The 25,766-nt window shown below is 38.6% G+C and overlaps 1 protein-coding gene and 1 pseudogene across 1 annotated transcript in view; both read left to right on the forward strand.

The window, feature by feature from the left end:
- The window catches only part of TESK2 (testis associated actin remodelling kinase 2), a 127,098-nt gene that overhangs the window by 28,157 nt on the left and 73,175 nt on the right, over positions 1-25,766 (forward strand). Inside the window, exon 2 of the mRNA XM_026498225.4 lies at positions 4,046-4,357. Coding sequence (XP_026354010.3) covers positions 4,136-4,357 — 222 coding nt within the window. The 5' untranslated portion in view covers positions 4,046-4,135. The remainder of the gene's footprint in view (positions 1-4,045; positions 4,358-25,766) is intronic.
- On the forward strand, positions 16,059-17,747 carry LOC113254296 (60S ribosomal protein L36-like; annotated as a pseudogene).

Genomic DNA, 25,766 nt, shown 5'->3' on the forward strand with positions numbered 1-25,766 from the left:
GGCAACTATGCTTTATATAGTTTTAACTTTAGTATTTTGTAATTTATTTTTCTAAAGTTGAGTTTTTTCCCCTTTTTCTCTATCTCTGTCCAAATTACAGTCACTCTTGTCTTCCTCTGCACTCAAGTACCAGTCTTCTTTACTACATAGATGACTAGCTTAACTCCTTACAACTCTGTAGTGGAAAGACACTGAACTAAGTTATATGAAATGGAAAAAGCTTGGGCTTTGAAACTGGATGGACCTTGGTTCCAATCTGGTTCTTCTAGCTGTGTATCCTTAGGCAAGGTACTTAACCTCCTGACCCTACAGTTCTTTTTCTCTGAAATGGGAATCATACCTAGCATGGTGTTATGTTTTGAAGATTAAATGAGGAAATTCTTGTAAAATTCCTTTTTTTTTTAAGTTATTAATATACCCCTTCTCTGAGTAGAGGATCTTCAACTCCTGGTGTATATAAGAATCACTGGGGAGCTTGGTAAAATTTTCAGGCTTCACTCCAGGAGATTCTGATTTAGTAAGTCAAGGTTGGGACACAATAATCTGGGTTTTAAACAAGCTCCTTGGGTAATTTTGAAGCAGATGATCAGCGACACACTTTAAAAATGCACTACCTTTGGTCCCTTGGTTCTAAGTTTAGCTTTGCTAGTAAATAGCTTACAGCAATGGGCAAATCATTCCCACGTTCTGAGCCATGTGTTTCCTCAAATATAAAATGAGTGACTGAACTTTATGGTCTTTACTGGCTGTAAAATTTTAAAAATCTTGCTCTTATATTCCTAAATTTTTTTTAAAGATTTTATTTATTTATTCGACAGAGATAGAGACAGCCAGCAAGAGAGGGAACACAAGCAGGGGGAGTGGGAGAGGAAGAAGCAGGCTCATAGCAGAGGAGCCTGATGTGGGGCTCGATCCCAGAACGCTGGGATCATGCCCTGAGCTGAAGGCAGCCGCTTAACCGCTGTGCCACCCAGGCGCCCCTCTTATATTCCTAAATTTTTGATCTGCTGATCTGCTGTCACTTTTTGCTGAGGTTCAATAGAGGTTCTTAAATGTTTTATTCCTTTAGAACTTGGATTAGTCTTCCTTCTATGAAGACTTTGGCAAAACTAGCTTAAACAAAGATAATTTATTTTTATTTTATTTATTTATTTATTTAATTTATTTAGAGGGAGCATGGGGCTGAGGGAGAGGGGGAGGGGCAGGGATGGGAGCAGGAAGGGAGGGGCAGAGGGAGCAGGGGGAGAGAGCATCTTAAGCAGGCTCTACACCCAGTATGGAGCTGATTCAGGCTGGATCTCCCAACCCTGAGATCATGACCTGAGCTGAAATCAAGAGTTGGATTCTTAACCAACTGAGCCACCTAGGTGCCTTGTATTTTAATGATACAAGGATATCTTATGGAACCTGAAGTCAGGATGCAGTGAGGCCTCAGGAATTGGGGACTATAGTACATTGGGAAAATTAAGAAGTTCTCTCTGTCTTTTTTTGTTTTCTTTTTTTCTTTTTCTTTTTTTCTTTGTGGATTGGCCTCAATCTCTTGGCTTTTTCTGCCTTCCAGCCTGTGTAGTAGAAAATGGCCATGGCCAACAGCTCCTGAGTGTACATGGTTTCCTTTTTTTAAAAAAGATTTTATTTTTAAGTAATCTCTATACCCAATATGGGGATTGAATTTACAACCCCGAGATCAAGAGTCACATGCTGTACTGACTGAGCCAGCCAGGAGCCATGGCATGGCTTCCATTTTAGAAAGCAGTTGGACTGAGGCTAGCATATCTTAATTTTAATTCCAGATTGCCAGGAAAGGAACTGTGATTGGTCCATATTGGGTAGTGTACTGCTGACTTCTGGCTATGGGTAAGGAAGCAGGGTCATCTTGTAAGGATGGCCCTGGGAGCCCTGCTGCTTTTCTCCATGGTTAGAGGTGGTAGAGGTAGTCTGGGTTAGGTATTCATCACATTTATGAAAGCATTTTACTAATTGAAAAGTCACAATGTTGTATTCTGCATAAGACCCTTCCAGTCATTTCCTATGGAAAAAAAGTAGAAGTAGGGAGAGATGGCTACAAGAAAAAGTGGGTTTCCATTTTTATTCTTAATCATGCACCAGATGGGGTGGAACCTTCAGTAGTCACTTCTGCTAGACTGTACTGTTTAATGAATTTTTAAATTGCTTTCAGATATGGTTTTCTTCTTCTTCTTTTTTTAAGATTTATTTATTTTAGAGAGAACGTGTGAGCAGGGCAGGGTGGGAAGGGGCAGAGGGTGAGGGAGAGAGAAACTTAAGCAGACTCCTGCTGAGTTTGATCTCACAACCCTGAGATCATGACCTGAGCCGAAATCAAGAGCTGGTTGCTTAACCCTCGGAGCCACCCAGGTGCCGTTTTTTTTTCTTTTAAAATTATATAGTTTTGGGGTGTGTGGGTGGCTCAGTCAAGCACCCAACTCTTTGTTTTGGCTCAGGTCATGATCTCGCAGTTGTGGGATCGAGCCTTGCATCTGGCTCTATGTTCAACGCAGAGTCTGTTTCAGATTCTCTCTCTCTCTCCCTCCCACTCTCTCTCCCTCTCTCAAATAAATAAATAAATCTTTAAAGGAAATAAAATAATTTTATGATACAAAATCTTTGTCATTGTTTTATATACTTGGACTTTATTTTTCAAATGAAGAGAAAATTATGTAATGCGGGCTATGAAGGGCATTGGTATGAACATAGGCTTTTATTTTTTTGAAAAAAAATTTTTTTTTAAAAAGATTTTATTTATTTATTTGACAGAGAGAGACAGCCAGCGAGAGAGGGAACACAAGCAGGGGGAGTGGGAGAGGAAGAAGCAGGCTCCTAGCAGAGAAGCCTGATGTGGGGCTCGATCCCAGAACGCTGGGATCACGCCCTGAGCCAAAGGCAGACGCTTAACGACTGGGCCACCCAGGTGCCCCTATTTTTTTGAAAAAAATTTTAAGCTTTTATTTATTTGAGAGGAGAGAGAGCCTGCACAAGCAGGGGGAGGGGCAGAGGGAGAGGGAGAAGGAGACTCCCTGCTGAACAGGGAGCCCGATGAGGGACTCGATCCCAGGACCTTGGGATCGTGACCTGAGCCAAGGGCAGATGCTTAACTGACTGAGCCACCCAGGCGCTCCTTGAATATTTTTTTAAATTTAAATTCAATTAGCCAGCATATAATACATCATTAGTTTCAGATGTAGTGTTCAGTAATTCATTAGTTGCAGGCTTTTATTTTTTATTAAAGATTTATTTATTTGAGAGAGAAGGCGAGAGAGAGAGTGCGTGTGTGTTCATGTAGGACTGGGGGATAGGGAGGAGGGCAGGGGGGAGGGAAAGTCTCAAGCAGAACTGGATGCAGGGCTCCTTTTCAGGACCCTGAGATCACGACCTGAGCTGAAACCAAGAGTCTGTTGCTTAACCGCTTTCGTCACTCAGGTTCCCCCGAACACAGGCTTTTGAATCAGAAAGCCTTGCGTTTTAATTTTATCTCTGCCATTTAGTGACAGTATGACTACTTGACCGCTCAATGAAATGAACATAATAATTCTTATATCATGGATTATTTGAGAATGAAATGATGACATATGTACACCTCTTATACTGTGTTTCCTAGATAGTAGGTGCTCAAAAAATGATAGATATTATCATTGTTACTTTGTTTTTTAGACTGTAATTGATGATCTTTATTATAGTCTACTCATTTTATTTTTTAAAAGATTTATTTATTTGTCAGAGAGAGAGAAAAGCATAAGCAGGGGAAGCGGCAGGCAAGAGAGGGAGAAGCAGACTCCCTGGTGAGCAAGGAGCTTAACCCATTGAGCCACCCAGGCATCCCTAGTCTACTCATTTTAAAGACTGACTATGCCTTGGGCTTTAAATATATAAGTATTTTTTGAAGGTAAAGGTATAAAGTGTTTTTTTGATCTGAAAATCAAGAGCTAGAATGTGAAAGAGGAAATATTTTTACATTGATAATTCATTGGTTTGCATGTATTTAATCATTCATGGTTTTAGTGAAATATCTTTCTGATCTCTTGTTTAGTGTCAAACTGGAGGAGAAGTAAAACTCAACAAAATTTTATTATGTGTGGAGTTCCTTTTTAAAAGAAGAAAAGAAGTGATTATTGAGACTATGGATCGGAGCAAACGGAATTCAATTGCAGGCTTTCCTCCACGTGTGGAGCGTCTTGAAGATTTTGAAGGAGGGAGTGGAGGAGATGGGAACATGACCCAAGTGGGAAGAGTTTGGCCATCTTCATATCGAGCTCTTATAAGTGCCTTTTCTAGACTGACACGTTTAGATGACTTCACCTGTGAAAAAATAGGGTCTGGCTTCTTTTCTGAAGTGTTCAAGGTGAGTGATGCCTCTGCTTTTCTCATTTTGTCTTGTTGATAATCACCTTTACTGCCGAGTTGATGATTGTGTATAATTAGGACATAGGCTTTGCCTAATTGGGGTGAGGGTGCTATAGGTCTTGATCAGTGTTTTAAACTGTCCTCGCCTCCGGCTTTGGGACTGCTGCGGTGGCTGCAGGACTGGCCAGTGCTGCGCTCATGCTGGTCCATGTGTGATGCTGTGGCCCTGGCCAGGATACTGGGTTTCGCTTGCTGGAAAGGAACCCTGGAGTCATCGGTGCACGGCTCCCAGATGCAGTGAACAACAGCAGAACGCAGGAGGCCTCCAGAGATGGCCTGAGCCAGCCAACAGATTGGAATCACCCTGAAGATAGAGACTCTTGTGTGATTTACATCATATCTGCTCCTTCTATTTATGCCTGGGAGGCCTGACCTGCCCCTTCTTCATCAGTGCCTGGTGTTAGAACCTGAATATTTTTGTATTTACTTGGTGGTGCCTCATCTCTGCCTCAGATGTTTTGGAGCTGGAGGGGGTGGGTGGGAGAATCTTATCATTGGAAGTTGTTATAATGGTTATTTATACCCTAATTTTCCTCTTCCATCTCTCCAGAGACATTTATAAAGGCTCTTATTTTAATCAAAAATTAAAAAAATAAACTGTTAACATCTATTTTATTTTAATTATAGAAATAATACACGCTGATCAAAAACTCAAATAATATAGGAGTCTCTTCTACTCTCCTGCCCTATATAGCTCTCTCTCTCTCCAATAATAAACACAATTAACAGTTTGGTATGTGTACTTCTGGACCCTTTTGTCTGCTTATACATATATTATACCCACACATCTTATATACATACATAAAAATTTATATATACATGTAAGAAGATATATACACACATATAGTTTCTATTTGGTTATTTTTAATAAAGTTGAGCACTTAGTGCTCCCAAGTATTTATATTTTCCTGGTTCATTTATTCTCCCAGAACATTATTTCGTACTTTTTCTTCTCTCATCCAATGTTCAGTATTTCTTCTCATTGAAGAGCTTGCCTCCTAATTCACTGAGAAAACTGAAGCAAGCTGGAGAACTTCCGTAGCCTCCAGTCACCACAAATAGCTACTAACCCATATCTTCACCCACTTACTCAGCCTTTATACTTGTGACTATGGATGAACTAACCATGTTCCAATCTAAGCCATATTTCCATTTGTATTCTGTGTCTTTTTCTAGTTGCCTACTCAAAGACATTACCTGAGAAAATCTCTCCTCTCTTTCCTCATCATATTTCACTTTCTATTAAATGATTCCCATTAACATCTAAACGTTCTGTTATTTCTCTCACCTTAAAAAAAAATCTTTAAAGGGGGAAAAACATATTTTGACCCTAAGATCCCCTATAGCTATACTCCCTCATGTTCTCTCTCTCTCTCTCTCTCTCTCTCTCTTTTTTTTTTTTTGGAAAGAAAGACCATGTGGGGAGGGGCAGAGAGAGAGGGAGAGAGAGAATCTTAAGCAGGTTGCATGCCCAGTGTGGAGCCCGATGTGGGGCTCAATCTCATGACCCTGAGGTCAGGACCTGAGCCAAAAGCAAGAGTCGGAGGCTTACCCAGCTGAGCCACCCTGGTACCCCTCCCTCATGTTCTCTTTTTGGACCAAAAACACCTCCATAGCATTGCCTCCACTCACCATTTCTTATACCTTTCCTTCTATTTTCTCTCTCTTTTTAATTTTTTTTATTGTGGTAAAATATACATAACATAAATTTACCATTTTAACCATATTAAGTATACAGTTCAGTGGCATTAAGTACATTTTTGATGTTGTGTGCAACCATCACCATTATCTCTTTCCAGAATTTTTTCATCACCCCAAACAGAAACTTTGTACCTCATTAAATAATAACTCCCCATTTCCCCCTACCCCCAGTCCCTGTTAACTGTTCTGTTTTCTTTCTCTATGAATTTGCCTTTTGTAGGTACCTCATATTAATGGAATCATACAATATTTGTCCTTTGTCTGGCTTATTTCACTTAGTGTAATGTCTTCAAGTTTCATCCACATTGTAGCATATATCAGAATTTCATTCCTTTTTTATGATGGACATTTGGGTTATTTCTACCTTTTGGTTATAGTGAATAATGCTGCTGTGAACATTAGTGTACAAGTATCTGAGTCCCTGCTCTGTTATTTTGGGCATTTAACTGTTAGTGGAATTCCTGGGTCATATAGCAGTTCCGTGTTTAACTTTTTTAAAATTGGGGTCAAATACACATAAAATTTACTATCAACCATTTTTAAGTATACAGTTGAGTAGTCTTAAGTGTATTTACATTGTTGTGCAACCAATCTCCAGAAATTTTTCATCTTGCAAAACTGAAACTCCATATGTTTTAAACAACTCTCCACTTCCTTTGTCCCCCAGCTCCTGGCAGCAACCATTCTACTTTCTATTTCTGTGAGTTTGACTACTCTAGATACCTTATGTAAGCAAAGTCATGCAGTATTTGTCCTTTTGTAACTGCCTTATTTTACTTAGTCTATGTTTAACTTTCAAAGGAACCACCATACTATTTTCCACAGTAGCTATACCATTTTACATCCCCACCAGCAATGCATAAGGGTTCTATTTTCTCCGGATTCTCACCAACACTTGTTATTTTTCGTTTTTTTTAATGTAGCAAACCTAGTGGGTTGGGTGTGAAGTGATATCTCACTGTGGCTTTGATTTGCATTTCTCTAGTGAAAAACGCTGTTCAGCATCTTTTCTTGTGCTTATTGGCCTTTTATGTATCTTCTTTGGAGAAATGTCTATTCAAATCCTTTGCCCATTTTTTTAAAAAAATTTAATTCCCCTATAGTTAATATACAGTGTTATATTAGTTTCAGGTGTACCATAGTGATTCAACAATTCTGTACATTACTCAGTGCTCATTATGATAAGTGTACTCTTCATCCCCTTCACCTATTTCATCCATCCCCAGCCGACCTGCCCTCTGGTAACTATCAGTTTGTTCTCTATAGTTATGAGTCTGTTTTCTGGCTTGTCTCTTTTTTTTTTTCTTTGTTCGTTTGTTTTGTTTCTTAAATTCCACATATGAGTGAAATCGTATGGTATTTATCTTTAACTTATTTTCATTTAATGCATTATACCCTCTAGATCCATCCATGTTGTTGCACATGGCAAAATTTCTTTCTTTTTTAATGGCTGAATAATATTCTATTGTAGATGTATATCATAACTTCTTTATGCATTCATCTAATAATGGACACAGGTTGCTTCCATATTTTGGCTATTATAAATAATGCTTCAATAAACATAGGAGTGCATATATCTTTTTGAATTAGTGTTTTTATATTCTTTGGGTAAATATCCAGTAGCAGAATTACTGGATCATATGGCCATTCTATTTTTAATTTTTTGAGGACTCTCCATACTGTTTTCCATAGTGGCTGTACCAGTTTGCATTCCTACCAGCAGTGCGTGAGGGTTCCTTTTTCTTTTTCTTTTTTTTTTTTTTTTAAAGATTTTATTTATTTATTTAACAGAGACAGAGACAGCCAGTGAGAGAGGGAACACAAGCAGGGGAGTGGGAGAGGAAGAAGCAGGCTCATAGCAGAGGAGCCTGATGTGGGGCTCGAACCCAGAACGCCGGGATCACGCCCTGAGCCGAAGGCAGACGCTTAACCGCTGTGCCACCCAGGCGCCCCAGGGTTCCTTTTTCTTCACATCCTCCCCAACACTTGCTTTTTCTTGTGTTTTGATTTTAGCCATTCTGATATGTGTGAGGTGATATCTCACTGTGATTTGGATTTGCATTTCCCTGATGATAAATGATGTTAAGCATCTTTTCGTGTGTCTGTTGGCCATTCCTTTGCCCATTTTTAAAGAAGATTTTATTTATTTATTTGAGAGAGGGAGAGCATGAGTGGGGGGAGCTGCAGAGGGAGAGGGAAAAGCAGGCCCCCCACTGAGCAGGGAACCCGAAGTGGGGTTTGATCCCAGGACCCTGGGATCATGACCTGAGCCGAAGGCAGACTCTTAACCAACTGAGCCACCCAGGTGCCCCTCCTTTACCCATTTTTGAATTGGGTTCTATTTGTATGTGTGTATATAATTTGGAAATATTTTCTCCTATTCTATAGGTTGGTTGTCTTTTAACTCTCCTGATAGTGTTCTTTGATGTATACAAGTTTTATTTTATTTTATTTTTAAAGAAGATTTTATTTATTTTTGCGAGAGAGAGGGAGAAAGAGAGAGAGAGTGAGCATGAGTGGTGGGGAGAGGCAGAGGGAGAAGCAGACTCCCCTCTGAGCAGGGAGCCTGGTGTGGGACTCGATCCCAGGACCCTGGGATCATGACCTGAGCCAAAGACAGACACTTAACGGACTGAGCCACCCAGGCGCCCTGATATATATAAGTTTTAAATTCTGATTAAGTCCAGTTTATCTATTTTTTTTTGTGTTGCTTGTGCTTTTGTGTGATATCCAAGAAGCATTGCCAAATTCAGTATCATGAAGATTTTCCCCACTGTTTTCTTCTAAGAGTTTTATTTATTTACTTATTTTTTAAAAATTTATTTATTTATTTGGGAGAGAGTGAGTGAGAGAGAGAGAGAGAGAACACAAGCAGGGGGTTGGGGGGCAGAGAGGGAGAAGCAGACTCCCTGCTGAGCAGGGAGCCTGGCACGGGCCTTGATCCCAGGACTCTAGGATCATGACCCAAGCCGAAGGCAGAGGCTTAACCAACTGAGCCACCCAGATACCCCCAAATTTTCTATTTTCTTAAGAGTTTTTTCTATGAAGAATGGATGTTGAATTTTACCAAATGTCTTTTCAGAATCTATGATATGATGGTTAATTTTATGTGTCAACTTGCTGAGCCACCAAGTGCCCAGATATTTGGTCAAACATTATCCTAGGTGTGTCTGTGAGAATGTTTTTGGGTGAGATTAACATTTGAATCACTAGACTTGAGTAAAGCAGATTGCCCTCCTTAATGTGGATGGCCCTCATCCATACATTTGAGGGTCTGAATAGAATAAAAAAGTTGACCCTCCTGTGATTAAGAGGGAACCCCTCCTTGCCTGACTGCTTGAGTTGCAACATTTTTCTTTTTCTGCTTTTGAATTGGAACCAAAATATTCTTGGGCCTTGAGGCTGCCAGCTTTTGGACTGGAATTTACCATTAGCTTTCCTGGATCTCAGGCCTTTGGTCTTGGACTGGAACTACACCATTGTCTCTCCTGGGTCTCCAGCTTGCTGACTGCAGATCTTGATACTTCTCAGGCTCTATTATCATGTGAGCCAATTCCTTATAATAAATATTGTATATATCTGTATATATCCTATTGGTTCTGTTTCTCTGGAGAACTCTAATACATATGGTGATAAAAGTATTTTTCTCTTTTGATCTCTTAGTAAAGTGAGTTATACTGTAGGTGTTTTAATAGTGAACTATCCTTGCATTCCTGATATATTATTCTTTCATGTGCTGCCAGCTTCCTTTTGCTGGGGTGTTTTTGCCTTGATATTTTTTTTTTTTTAAAGATTTTATTTATTTATGTGACAGAGAGACAGCCAGCGAGAGAGGGAACACAGCAGGGGGAGTGGGAGAGGAAGCAGCAGGCTCCCAGCGGAGGAGCCCGATGTGGGACTCGATCCTGGAACGCCGGGATCACGCCCTGAGCCGAAGGCAGTCGCTTAACGACTGCGCTACCCAGGCGCCCCTTGCCTTGATATTTGTGAGAATGGTCTGTGGTTTTCTCTTTCATGCTTTTGTTGTTAGGTTTTGATAGCAATATTATTCTTGCCTCAAAAAAATTATTTGGAAAATTTTTTTCCCCTGTGCTTTTGCATAGTTGAAATGGTATTGGAATTATTGCTTAAATATTTGATAGAATTCCCCTGTGAAGTGCTTGGTCAGGTACTTTGATACTTTTCCTTTTTGTAGGGTAATTGGTCTATTTAGAATTTTGTTTCTTCTGGTTCAATTTTGGTAAATTATATTTTACTAGAAAATTATTATATCTTATAGATTTTCTAATACACTTTCATAAGGATGAGTAAGTTTTGACCATTTAAATGTTTTTTGTTTGTTTGTAAGTCCCTTTCGATTAGTTGCAGTTCTTAGAGTGTGGACTCTACACTATGGGTCTGCTGGTTCTTTTTCATGGATTTTTATTTTTCCTGTGATTTATAATTTTCTATTGAAAGTCTGTTTTTGGTGGGAGATGATTTCCCTTGGAGTTCTTGTGTTCTAGGTTGTGAATGTGCTTAATACAGTGGTCTCACATTTGCCTCTCCTGGAGTCCTGTCGGTTCTAGATTTGAACCTAAAGGTTTTATTTTAATTTCTTGGCTCAAGCTTTCTGTATAGTGTGTATAGTACAAATCTCAAACCTGAACTTGATCTTTATAGTTGGCTTTTATTCCTCATTTAAGGCAATAAGATCTATCATCTCATTATGAATGCCTACTATGAAATAGGAGAAAGCTAGTTAATTTTATTTTGTGGTATTTTAGAAAGTAATTAGTTAATTTTGTGGTAAGAACATTATCATTGGGAAAGAGAGAAACAGGTCTATTTTTTTATTCTCACATATAATAGTCTGATACAGGGTCTGATAAACTATAGCCTGCCACTTTTTTTTTTTTTTTTAAAGATTTTGTTTATTTATTTGACAGAGAGAGACAGCGAGAGAGGGAACACAAGCAAGGGGAGTGTGAGAGGGAGAAGCAGGCTTCCCGATGAGCAGGGAGCCCGATGCCATGTGGGGGATGCAGGGTTCGATCCCAGGACCCTGGGATTATGACCTGAGCTGAAGGCAGACGCTTAACGACTGAGCCACCCAGGTGCCCCATGCCACTTCTTTTAAAATAAAGTTTTGTTGTAATACGTCCACACCCATTTGTCAATGTCTGTTTTATGGTTGCCTTTGTGCTACAATGACGGAGTTGAATAGTTATAACAGAGATCATATGGCCCTTAAAGCCTAGGATATTTACTGTCTGACCCTTTATAGAGAAAGTTTGCGAACCACTGGTCTGATAACTATAGTGCAGCTAGGATTATGGTTAGTTTTTTATCTTTGATTACAAAGTACAGACAGAGTTTTAAAGGTCAGGTTAAATAAAAAGTGTATCACTAGCAATAAAAGGAAATATTTGACTTCTGGTGTGGGAGATACACATTATACAGGTAACTTAAGGACTTTCAGTTGCCTTAGATAGCAAAAGAAAGACTGATGGATGGATGACTTCACATTGAGGAATGTGGATTTATGTGGATTGCTTGTATTCCTTTAAAATAATTCAGTTTTAGAATTTAGGACCTTTTGGTCATTCATCCTTAAAAATAGATCTTAGTTATCTGTTTAACTGATACTATTATTCATTTAGTTCTGAAGCCTGGCTTTAGATAAGTAACAAAGATTATTGGGTTATATTTTATGAAGGATGAAAAACCATGACTAGCGAAGTCCTCATGATCTTTCTTGTATACTGTGTGGGTCAGTAGCCCCATAAATTACAATTAGAATAGTTTGTTTTCTTTACTAAAAATTATTTTAAAAAATTATCTTAAGCAATCTTATTTAGTTGTATAGCTATAAAAATATCTGTTTGAGGGGCGCCTGGGTGGCTCAGTTGTTAAGCATCTGCCTTCGGCTCAGGTCATGATCCTGGGGTCCTGGGATCGAGCCCCACATCAGGCTCCCTGCTCAGCGGGAGGCCTGCTTCTCCCTCTCCCACTCCCTCTGCTTGTGTTCCCTCTCTCGCTGTGTCTCTCTCTGTCAAACAAATACAATCTTAAAAAAAAAAAAATCTGTTTGAGCAGTTGATTTGGAAGGAACTTGGGCTCTTTTAGATTGTGACTGTCAGAGGTATGGCACATTTCTTAAATTAATCAACCTGATAATTTCATTGGTTAAACTTGGGCTCTCTTTATTAATTGTAAATCTCTTAGGACCTCAAAAAAAGGTTAATTGTTATTGGGTAGCATGTATTTTAGGTTATAAATAATGTGTCATTGTTCTACCATGATAGAATTAGGAGGTTTTGAACACAAAGTTCCCTTTCAATATCTATATAATTATAATTATTGATTATGAGGAGAGAAAAGAGAGAGAGAAGCTGGTACTTTTTGTATTCTGGAAAAGTTATGTGTAGAAGAAAATTTAAATTCATGAGAAGTGAAGCTTAGTTTTTTTTTCTTTCTTGTACTATATGTTTAAGAATATATATAAATAATTATATATATTATATATATATTATATCTATATATTATATAAAATACTTCATAATAATTCCAGAAATGGATTTATTCAAACTCAAAAAACAAAGAAACCTTCTTTTAGGTGTATCAGCTTCTGTATTTCACAAAAATGTTTGTTTTTAAGGCTAATGATGAATTAAGCTAATTTGCTGTTAGGAAATAATTAAGGCAGATGTACTAGGGCAGTGGTTCTCAACTGGGAGCAGTTTTGCCCCTAAAGTGATATTTGACAGTGTCTGGAGTTGTTTTTGGTTGTCACAACTAGGCAGGGGGTGCTACTGGTATCTAGTGGGTAGGGGCCAGGGATGTCACAAAATATTCTGTAATGCACAGGACAGTACTCTGCAACAAAGAATTATCTGGCCTTAAATGTCAGGAGTGCTGAGGTTATAAATTCCTGGCCTAAAAGCGTTGGAGAGGAGTAAAGCATTTTATAACCTCTATTACTGAATTCAGTGAAAATATACTTTTAGAAGCATTTATAATCATTTGTGAGCTTCAGATATTTACCTTTGATTATTAAGTTTTACTTTAAAAAAAAAAAAACCCATGAAATCGAGAATAGGGTAATTTCACTGTTTCTAGGAAAATGACTTAGAATATTTTGGATGTTACCGAAATCTATTTAGGGAAGTACTGAAGCATATGTGAGTGGAGACGACAGTAGTGTTAGTGTGTACGTTTGTAAAGTAAGAGAGAAAAATGTAAAACCAAATGGCACAGTGGTCCCAGTCTCTCATCCTCTGGTAGGTGGAAAATCTGTCCAACTCCATTGTAGCAGTGATTGACAACCTGTTTAATGTTTCCATTTAAGAAGTGCTTCTGTTGAGATACAGTAGAAGGTTCTTACTTTCTTTTTATACCGTCCTGGTTTTGTTTGGGGGTATGATTGGAAGGAGACTTTCTTTAAAAAAAAAAAAAAAGATTTTATTTATTTATTTGAGAGAGAGAGAGAGAGAGAGAAGGGGCAGGGGAGGCACAGAGAGAAGCAGACTCCCCTCTGAGCAGGAAGCCTGACATGGGACTCGATCCTAGGACCCCAGGATCATGACCTGAGCTGAAGGCAGCCTCTTAACAGACTGAGCCACCCAGGCATCCCAGAAGGAGACTTTCTAGGAAGATGATTGTTTCAGTGTTTTGAGATAACTTACCTTTTATTTCCCCATGATATAACTCTGTATTTTAGCATGTATGTGAAAACATTGTTGTAAAACCTGGAATCCCATTCCAAGACAAAGTATCAATGTAACTTTTTTTCTTTTTAATAATAGCTTTGCTGAGAAATAATTCACATACTATAAAATTCTCCTTTTAAAAATATACAGTTCAGGGGCGCCTGGGTGGCTCAATCATTGGGTGTCTGCCTTTGGCTCGGGTCATGATCCCAGGGTCCTAGGATCAAGCCGCATGTCAGGCTCCTTGCTCGGCGGGGAGCCTGCTTCTCCCTCTCCCACTCCCCCTGCTTGTGTTCCCTCTCTAGCTGTCTCTGTGTCAAATAAATAAATAAAATCTTAAAAAAATATATACAATTCGGTGTTTTTTAGTATATTTACAAGGTTGTGCAGCCATCACCACTGTCTAACTTGAAATTTTTTTTATCATCCTAAAAAGAAAACGTGTACTCATTATTAGTCACTCTCCATTTCTCCCGTCCCCCAGCTCCTGGCAACCACTATTGTACTTTCTGTCTCTCTGGACTTGCCTATTCTAGACATTTCATATAAATAGAATCATACAATATGTAGCCTGTATGACTGATTTCTTTAATTTAGCACAATCTTTTCAACACTGATCCATGTTATAGTGTGTATTAGCACTTCATTCCTTCTTATGGCCCAGTAATATTCCAATATATGGATAATACCACATTTGTCTTGTATCCTGTAACCTTGCTGAACTGTTTTATTATTTTTTTTAAAGATTTATTTATGTGTTGGGGGGGGGAGAGAGAGAGAGAGCACAAACCGGGGGAGCGGCAGGCAGAGGGAGAAGCAGGCTCCCCACTGAGCAAGGAGCCCAATGCGGGGCTCCATCCCAGGACTCTGGGATCATGACCTGAGCTGAAGGCAGCCTCTTAACTGACTGAGCCACCCAGGCGCCCCTATTTTTTAGAATTTTAGAATTTTCTGTATAAAAGATCATGTCACCTGCTCGACATAAATCCTGACTATATAAGATCTACCATACCCATACCCATGGGCCCTTGCAGTCTGAGTTACATACCCATTGTCTTCATAAAAACCTCTGTTACATTAATCATATTCTGTTGAAATTATCTGTTTAAAGTGTTTGTCATCCCATGTACATTTTAAGCTCCATGAGGACAGGGACCATGTCTTACTTATTTTTGTTTCTCTAGGACATAGCACTGTGCCCAGCATAGAGTAGGCATCCATCCATCCACTTAACTATACTGTAGTTCTTTTATATGCTAGGCACTGTGCTAAGTGCTGATACAGTAATGATTAAGGCTATTCTTGCCTTTGTGGAATTTATAATCTACTGGTAAATATTTATATTAAGTAGTTACAAGGGTAATTGCAACACAAGGGGGAGCATAGCATATTAGTTACCTATTACTGAGTAGCAATATTACCATGAATTCAGTAGTTTAAAAGAACACATATTTACTATATTTGTTTCTGTGGTTCAGGAGTCTAGGCATGACTTAGCTGGGTCTGCTGCTTCGTGGTCTTACAAAGCTGGAGTAAAGGTGTCAGCTCGGGTGGGGTGCTTGGCTGGCTCGGTTAGAAGAGTGTGCAACTCTTGGGGCGCCTGGGTGGCTCAGTCGTTAAGCGTTTTCCTTCGGCTCAGGGCGTGATCCCGGAGTCCTGGAATCGAGCCCCACATCGGGCTCCTCTGCTGGGATCCTGCTTCTTCCTCTCCCACTCCCCTTCCCTGTGTTCCCTCTCTCGCTGGCTGTCTCTCTCTGTGTCAAATAAATAAATAAATAAATCTTAAAAAAAAAAAAAAAAAAGGAAGAGTGTGCAACTCTTGATCTAAGGGTTCTGAGTTCAAGCCCCATGTTGGATATAGAGATTACTTAATAAATAAAAGGCAACTTAAAAAAATATAAAGGTTTCAGCTGGGACTGGCATTTTATCTGAGGCTCAGGTGGGGAGGGATCTGCTATGTGATTGATGGCATCATTCAGATCCTTGCGGTCTGTTGGATTGAGGGCTTCAGCTTGATATGCTTCATGTGGCAGCTTGATTCTTTGGCTAGCAAGTGAGTCTCCTAGTGACATGAGTTACAATTTTTTTTTTTTTTTTTTTTTGAGAGAGAGCGTGCATGCCTGTGGGGGGGCAGGCAAAGAGAGAGAGAATTTTTAGAAAGATTTTTATTTATTTATTTTAGGTGGGGAGGGGCGAAGGGGGAGGTAGAGAGAATCTCTAGCAGACTACGCTGAGTACCAAGCAGACATGGGACTCGATCTCGTAACCCAGAGACCATGACCTGAGCTGAAATCAAGAGTCTGATGCTTAGCCAACCGAGCCGCCCAGATGTCCCTATGTGATTTCATTTTCGGTGATTTCATTTTCAATGATTTCATTTTCATTTTCATTTCAGATGCCTTATTATCGTATTTTTCATAGTGTGATTATCTGTTCCCTCCTTTGTGTCTTCTGTATCAGAGCAATGATACATCTTATGACATTTTTATTTTTACCTGTTTGCCTTTCTCTGTTAGATCAAACCTCCCTGTGTTTCTCATCTCTGAGTCTTTAGTACTTAGCACAGACTCTGCCGTGTAGAGGATACTCACTAAATATTTGTTGCATGAGAAAAAAACCTCATATATGTTATAAGAACGTATAGAATTTGCTAATCAATATGTTGTTCACCTGAAACTTACATAACATTGTATGTCAATTATATTTCAGTATAAAAAAGGATTAAAAAAAAAGAGAATGCATTGAGAGGCAACGTAAGAGAGAGAGACTCTGGAGCTAGACTGCCTCTATTTGAATTTTGGCTCTACCACTTATAAGCTTTCTGACCTTGGGCAAGTTACTTGATTTCTGTGCCTCAGTTTCCTTATCTGCAAAATGGAGATAATGATAGTCCCTACCTTATGGGGTCGTTGAGAGGATGTAATGAGCTAGTGTATATAAAATACTAGAATAATGTCTAGCGCAAAATATATCCTATATAAGGGCTAGTTATTATTTCTGTTACATATGCAGTTAAGATTTTCAGTTCTTTGTGCTAAGTACTGTGTTAAGAACTTGTATACATTATCTTTTTATTTTTATTTATTTTTAAAGATTTTATTTATGTATTTGACAGAGAGATAGAGAGCACAAGTAGGCAGAGCGACAGGCAGAGGGAGAGGGAGGAGCAGGCTCCCAGCATAGGAGCCTGATGTGGGGCTTGATCCCAGAACCCTGGGATCATGACCTGAGCCGAAGGCAGCCGCTTAACTGACTGAGCCACCCAGGTGCCCCACATTATCTTTTTAAATTATCACAACAATTTTATAAGTAGTTACACTTCCATTCTATAAATGAGGAAACTGTTTCTGTCGTGGGAGCCATTAGGAAGCAGCAGCCGTGGCTCACCACTACCCTATGAACTTGGGCCTCAGCAAGAGCCACAGGTGACTAAGAACATGAGTAAGCCGATGCACAGCTGCCACTGCCAGCACCTCCCCAAGCACACCAAGTTCATGCGGGACATGACCTGAGAGGTGTGTGGCTTCACCCCATAGGAGCGTCGTGGCATGGAGCTTCTCAAGGTCTCCAAGGACATGCGTGCCCTCAAGTTTATCAAGAAAAGGGTGGGGACACACATCTGTGCCAAGAGGAGGAGAGGGGAGCTGAGCAACCTCCTGGGAGCCATGAGGAAAGTGGAAGCCAAGAAAGATTGAACCCCTCCCGTAGAGGGGTAATAGAGCTTTTTGGAACTTGAAAAGTAAAGTGAGAGAGAGAGAGAGAGAAAGAAACCGAGGTCCAAAAATATTTAGTGTCTTGCCAATGGGTAAATCAGATTTGAATTCCTATCTGTGTAATTGATGAAAAGAATATTATACCTACTTTTGACCCAGTATACAAGAAAAATTTTTAAAGGTTATTATTATCATTATTATTATTATTATTACTTTTTAAGATTTTATTTATTTATTTTAGAGAGAGAGAGTGAATTGGGGAGGGGCAGAGGAAGAGGGAGAGAATCACAGGCAGACTCCCTGTTGAGCACAGAGCCCTGCAGAGGACTTGATTCCATCATCATGAGATGATCCCAGCCAAAATCAAGACTGGGACACTCAACTGACTGAGCCACCCTGGCACCTGAAAAATTATTTTTATCAACTTTAACATATCAATACTAATTTATACTATATTTCTAGAATATGATTATGTTTGTGTGTATATGTGTGTGTGTGTGTGTGTGTGTGTGTGTGTGTGTATACTGCCCATACACACACATACATATATACACCACACTGTCTTATGGAGTTCAACCTGATTCAGTTTGTGTGGTAAGTGTACAACTAGTTATGTAAGATAGAGGCTTAAGTTCCTGCTTTCTACCCTGGTATATATTTTCTAAATTGACAGCAGCATGTCTGGAAGTGCTAAGCTATAAGAAACAATAAACTTATAAACTAAAAGAGCCGGATATCTGCCATCTGCTTGGGTACTGAAAAATTGATTTATTCACATTCATGGTTATACATTTATTATTTAGTGCACATGGAGCTGTCATGCAAACTCTGTATCTGTAGCAGTATTAACAGTTGTGTTATAAAGAAAGTAAGGGGTAGTTAGGAAACAAACTGAGGGTTGCTGGAGGGGAGGTGGGTGGAGGGATGGGGTAACTGGGTAATGGGCATGAAGGAGGGCTCTTGATGTAATGAGCACTGGGTGTTATGTGCAACTGATGAATCATTAAACTACCTCTAAAACTAGTAATACACTATATGTTAGTTAATTGATTTTTTAAAAATATTTTATCTGTTTATTAGGGAGAGAGAGAGCACATGACCGGGGGGAAGGGCAGAGGGAAAGGGAGAAGCAGACTCCCTGCTGAACAGGGAGCCCGATGCGGGGTTCGATCCCGGAACCCCGGGATCATGACCTGAGCCGAAGGCAGATGCTTAACCGACTGAGCCACCCAGGCACCCCTAGTTAATTGATTTTAAACAATAATAAAAAGTAAGGCGAACATTTTAGTATGCGAATGTTATTTTGTTATATGTTTTATTTTTGTGCTTGAGAAGGTAAAGATTTTATGTTCTCTGGTACTTTTGTCTGCTTTATCTGAGAAATAAGACACTGGGTCTTAAAATGCTGGTGTTGCTTCAGCGATCTTAGTGCTCTGTCTATAATTTTTTAGCTTTTGAAACTACAACTTGTGACGTTTGCAAGACAGTGAATCATTTTTCTTTTAAATGTGATCATTGTTGCAGTCTGAATCTACAAATACTCCAGGATTTTTTTTTCAAATTCTCTATATTTTATTTCATGATTGTGTTTGGGATTTCCTATCTGCCTCTCTGCAACCTCACCATAAAAAGTGTTTTCATCAACACTGCATATGATGCTTTTCTAACAAGATGTAATGACTATATGTTTTAATAGTCACTGTGTCAGAGAAGAGGTAGATCTTTAGTCTTGGAGGTAAGTAAGGCAGCTTTTGCAAGATGTCTAAGAGCAAGACAGTGAGGATGATGTTCTACCTGAGAGTGAAGGTTAGGAGAAAGCCAGCTAGGCATTTCTGAGTACCAGTTTTTAGTGTGATTTCTGACTGAGATGTTTCTTTATACCAAAGCTGTTCGGAGGAAAAAAGTAATGAGTTCTGGGAGTGAGCTGAACTACCCCCAACTCTAAAACATAAATGAGCAAGATGTGTTTATATGTATGTGTGTGTGTTTGGCTGTCCATGTTGGTCCCCTCATGTCAGACCAGCCATTTCAGAATTAAATTGCTCCACAGAGTCAGAGAATTAAGAGAACCTTCACTATCAAGAATAAGATTGGGGTGGGGTGCCTGGGTGGCTCAGTTGGTTAAATGTCTGCCTTCGGCCCAGGTCATAATCCAGGGGTCCTGGGATCGAGTTCCGCATTGGGCTCCCTGCTCAGCGGGGAGTCTGTGTCTCCCCCTGCCACTCCCCCTGCTCGTGCTCATTCTCTCTCTCACTCTCTCTTGCAAAAATAAATAAATAAATCTTAAAAAAAAAAAAAAAAGAATAAGATTGAGGTGCCTGGGTGGCTCAGTTGGTGAAGTGTCTGACTCTTGATTTCACCTCAGGTCTTGATCTCAGGGCCATAGTTCAAGCCCCATGTTGGGCTCCTAAAAAAATGAGATCAAGGAAGAACAAATATAGAGAAAATCCTTCATTGTACAGTATTACTCTGGTATGAAAGCAGTGTTATATAGGAATCAAGCACATTTTTAACCATCAAAATGTTTTCAATGTCAGAAATAATCAAGGAAAAGAGTATGGATAGAGACACCAAAGCAGCAAGGCTTGAACCTTAAGTACCTTTATTTGTGGAGGGTGTGAAGAAGGAAAAGAGACAAGTAGCAGTCAGAGATAGGTTCTAAAGATCAGGGAATGTGCCACATCTACCAAACATAAATTCTAAGGGGCAGACACCATATTACAGAGATTTACAAAAGAGAGTATAAAGAGGAAAACAAACTATCCTCCCCACTCTCCACCACCCTTTTTAAAGGAGTTTAGCATTGTAAAGTATGGGAGGAAGGATGATAGCAGTCCAGGGCTGCTTTGGGCTCTGTACCTTGATAATGGTCTTTGTTGCGTATCCTCATTGTCTGTCAAAACTACTTCTTGCTAAATTTCCTATTGTTTTCCTTGTTGCGTTTATCTGGTTCTGCATCCTCTTTGAGGTACAGGAGATTTCAGAGAGAGTGCTCTTCTGGGGAGGTTCAGTGTGTGTGTGTGGAAATGATGTGTTTTAAAGGAGGCACTGTATTTCTATCATATATATACTGAAGGTTCACACATAGCAGTGTATGATTGTAGCCTTTGGCCATATTCAGTACATTTAATATTTCCTCTAGAGCTGGTGTGGAATATTGGGTTAATTAGGAAAGAATTTTGTAGATGTTTCAGTGGGCTGAGCTCAGCCCTAAGTGACATCAAGTGATAATTCATCAGGTAGCAAATTTTACTGTGTTCATATTGCTGTGCAGAAATACCTGTTAAGATCCTTCACCTTAATTGATAATTCAGCTGGGAAAACAAAAATTAGAAGCATATAAGTTGCATGTACAACTTCCATTCATTCAGCTGATAGGAGTATTTCTGTAAACATATAGTGAAGGCATGTGAAAGATACTACAAAAAGTTGATTCTAGAGTGTATCATTTTGCAGCAAGGAGAGTGAGAGGGTTGGTTGCTTTTCTTTTGTGATCTCATAGCATTCTGCCGATACTTCTGTTCCAGCATGTGATAAACATTGTAGTTATTTGCTGTCTTAGTCATTTATTTATTTACTCAGCAGATATTTAGTTAATGCTCATTAGGTATATGACATTGAGCTAGATGCTAGGGACCGAGGAGTAAAATCCTGCCCTAGAAGAGCTCTTTGCTTAGGGTAGAAGACAGGAAATATATTTAAAACACATATTTGCTAAAATGAGCTTTAGCAAGAACCTAAAATTGCTAAATATATATTTGCTAATTGTATGAAATTATGCATAGGGTGCTAAGGGATATAATACTGGGCACCAGTATCAACGTTGTTTGAAGGGTTAGAAGCTTCCTAGAGGTGGTCACCCTTGAGTTTTCCTGAAGAAGAAAATAGAGCTTGTCTGGTGCACAAGTAAGGGAAAGGACATTTCAGGCAGTAGGAGAAGCATGTGTGGAGGCACAGAGGAATATTCTAGGAATGGTGAGAAATTTGGTTTGGTTCTAGTCTGGTGGATGCATGTCAAGGAATGGCAAGACTCTGATGAGTCTAGAGGAATAGACAGGGGCCAGAAAATAAAAGATTTTTTTCTTTATCCAGAGTCACTGAAGATATGTTTCTTTATTAGTTTTTTCTATTCCCAAATTAGCTTTTGGTTTGTTATAACTCTCAGTTGTTTCTTTGTTTTCTATATCATTAATTTTTGCTTTTATCTTTATTTTTATACTTTATTCTGGCATTTTTGGGTGAACTCTAACTCATTTATTTTGAATCTTTTGCAAATCAGTTAGGATTGTCTTAGCAGTATGTTATAGAAACCCGAACACAGTAGCTTATTCAAATAAGGGATTAATTTCTCTCAAGAAATCTTGAGAAATGCCTATGTTGTGCATCTGCTCAAGAAGGTCATCAACAAACCAGGCTCCTTCTAGCTTCCTCTGTCTTTAGTGTGGTACTTCTGGCCTTTTGATTACAAAGTAAATGCTCCTAATACAAGCACGGCCTCTTTGCTCCAGGCTGTAAAAAGGATAAAGGGCAATTTCATCAGGAAAACAGTAGCATTTCCATAATCCCTACCTAGCAATTCCCACATACCTCCTTACTTAGTAGTATGTTACCTGGCTACTCTAGCTGCAAGGAAGACTGCCAGATTGAATGTTTTAATTAATTAGGCACATTGCCATCTATCCGGGGTCCTGTTAATCAAGAAAAGGGGGAAAATAGATGTTGAGTAAATATTGTCTGCTATGCTTGTTTTTGATTATCTTTTTATTGACTTCTAATTTTATTTCATAGTGGTCTGGGAATGTGGTGTTGGAACCACATTCTTTTTTTTTTTAAGGTTTTTAAAAAAATATTATTTCCTTATTTATTTAGAGAGCATGAGCGGGAGGGGCAATGGGAGAGGGAAAGAGAAACCCAAGCAGACTCTGCACCGTGCACAGAGCCTGATGCAGGGCTCAATCCCATGACCCCAACATCAGACCTGAGCCAAGACCAAGAGCCAGACACTCAACCAACTGAGCCACTCAGGTGCCCTGGAACTACATTCTTCGAAATTTTTTGAGAATTCCTTTATGATGTAGTATCCATGCATTTTGGGAAATGTTTTCATATAGACTTGAAAAAATAAAGCCTACCTTTATTGGGACAAGATTAGATCAATCATGTCAATTTTGTTATTAAAATGTACCATATCCATACTCGTTTCTTCTAGAATTTTCAGTTTCTGAGAAGTATGTTAAAATATCCCATGAAGATTGTGGATTTGTCAAATTTGCCTTGTATTTTGTCAGTTTTTGTTTTAGACATTACAATTCTGTGTTCTTAGATACATACAAGATCATGATTATTATTTCTTGGCAGAATAATAGGTAGTGTGCATGCAATGCTTTTTTCCTTAGATTAGTTGTTCTCAAGCCTTTCAGGCCCAATGTTTGCATTATCTTGGTTGAAATTCTGGCCTTATCATTTACTAGATGTGTGATCTTGAGAAAGTCCTTTAATATCTCTGTGCCCAGTTTCCATAGCTGTAAAATGGGGGATGTTAATAATACCTACCTCCCAGAATTATTTTGAGGATTAAATGAATGTATGTGTATATATATATACACACACACACACACACATATATATATATATAGCATAGCAGAACCTAGTATGTAGCAAGTGCTGTAAATAATAGCTATATTATTGCTATTATAACATTTTTTATTATAACAATTTTTAATGAACCTCCCTGAAATGAAATTGATAGGTGATTATGTTACTATTGTTTGTAATTATAAAGCATCAACATGATACTCTAACTCTATGATAAAAAAACAGTAAAAGAAAATTAAGGTAGTAAAAATATAGATTTCAATATGCAAAATTACTGTAAAAACTTAATGAGGTAGTCACATGCTTTTACCCTCTTATAAATGACTAGTTTTAAGAGAAGACAATCAGAAGCCACTCCATGCAAGAAAAAAAATTAAAGAGCAGAGATGCTGGTGGATATTAGAATAAAAGTATAATAACAGACCAAAAAAACCCCCACCAAACCAAAACCAAAAACTGGACCAGACTTATTTGTATGTGATAAGGGGAAGAAGGAAGTGACCTCAAGTGAAATAGAAATAACTTGCCAAGGCAAATTACAGATTGATGAAGGAAAGAAAAGAAGGAGTGTGATATATCTTTGACAACTTTATCAGTGTTTCTTTGTAAAATGTTCATTTAATCTTGAACATTTCATTGGGGGGTTAAGTTGGCATAGTAGGCACATTGATGACTTTATTTGTGGGCTAGGCTAAAATACTTTAAAAAAATTAGCCCTATATGTCTAATATTTATGTTGCTGTGTCAGCTTATTGTATACTTAATGTATACTCACTGTGAATTCTTGACTGGAAGTCCCAAGCCATTCATGTAATAGTTAATGATTAATTGTTTTGTGACAGTTCTTATGTTATTGTCATTATTATTTAATTCTCTCCTTACTATTTCTCTGAGCTGGTCAGAGGTTTATGCTTTTCTCTTGCTCTAGAAATTAAGCTTCCTGACTCAAGTTAACTATTTCAATTCAGCAGACATTTTTTGAGCAATCCTAAATGCTAAACTAAAGGCACTGTGCCAGAGAAGAGATTCTCAACTTGGTTTTATACCGACTGCTAAAAGTGAATATATTGTATGTGATTTGTAATTAAAAGTGGTAGTGTACCAACATATGCAAATAATTTAATTTTAAAAATATTAATTAGAGTTGAGGGGCATCTGGGTGGCTCAGTCAGTTAAGTGTTCAACTCTTGATTTTGGCTCAGGTCATGATCTCAGGGTTGTGGGATCCAGCCCCAAGTCAGGCACCACGCTGGGCATGGAGCCTGCTTAATATTCTCTCCCTCCCCTCCCTCTGCCCCTACCTTGCTCTTGCTCTCTCTAAAAAAATAAATAAGAGTTGAATTAGAGGTACCCCTATATTAACTGTCATTCTTATTTGCATGTTAATATGCTTACTGGAATGGAATGAAAATGGGCTATAGTAATAGCTAACGGACATAGGATTGTATAGAACCCGTAATTTATTTTTTCTATTTGAGAGTCTAATGACTATAGGTGGTCTATACTAATGTCTGTTCATAGTTATGTATATAGTTATATATATAACTCTTTTTCTTTCTTTTCTTCCTTCCTTCCCTTCATTTATTTATAATTGTGCTAAAATACATAGAAGATTTACCATCTAAACAATATTTAAGTGTACAGTTCAGTTCACATTGTTGTGCTACCAATCTTCAGAACTGGCAAAGCTGAAACTATACCCAGTAAACAACTCCAAATCCCTCCCCTCCCCAAGCCTCTGCCAACCACCATTCTATGTTATGTTTGTATAAATTTAACTACCTAAAGTAAGTGGAAGCTTACAGTATTTCTCTTTTTGTGACTGGCTTATTTCACTTAGCATAGTATCTTCAAGGTTCATCCATATTACAGCATGTGTCAGAATGTCCTTCCTTTTTAAGGCTGAGTAATAATATTCCATCCTATGTGTATACCACATTTTGTTTATCCATTCATCTGTCAGTGGACACTTGGGTTGCTTATACCTTTTGGCTATTGTGAATAATGCTGTTATAAACATGGGTGTACAGATATTTTTTTGAGACCCTGCTTTCAGTTCTTTTGGGTATGTACCCAGAAGTAGAATTTCTGGATCATGTGGCAATTCTATTTTTAATTTTTTGAGGTCTTAATCTTTTTTTTTCTTAAGATTTTATTTATTTGTTAGAAAGAGAGAGAGCGAGAGCACAAACAGGGGGAGTGACAGACAGAGGGAGAAGCAGGCTCCCCAGTGAGCAAGGAACCTGATGGAGAACTCGATCCTAGGACCTCGGGATCATGACCCAAGCTGAAGGCAGATGCTTAACTGACTGAGCCACCCAGGTGCCCCAAGATTAATAGATATTGATAGTTGTTTTTTTTTTTTTTTTTTTACAGTATAGACTACAGGTAAAAAAGAAAGAAAAAGGTACTATCAAATACAGAGGTCCACAAAAGATGGGGAACCTGCCTAAATGCAGGAGGATCTTCATTCCAAGTTATCAAAACTATAAAAATTAATTACCCTTCAAATATACGTAGATTTTCAGAGTAAAGAGAAGGTGCGTTTCTGCTTTAGTTTGTCCTCTACACATAGATCACTGTTACTATTAATGATTCTTGAGAGAGTGCTATTTTAGATATCTTTGAAAATAAAGGTTAATGGGGC

This window comes from Ursus arctos, unplaced genomic scaffold, assembly GCF_023065955.2.
Source record: "Ursus arctos isolate Adak ecotype North America unplaced genomic scaffold, UrsArc2.0 scaffold_12, whole genome shotgun sequence".
In the NCBI taxonomy this organism is placed as follows: Eukaryota; Metazoa; Chordata; class Mammalia; order Carnivora; family Ursidae; genus Ursus; species Ursus arctos.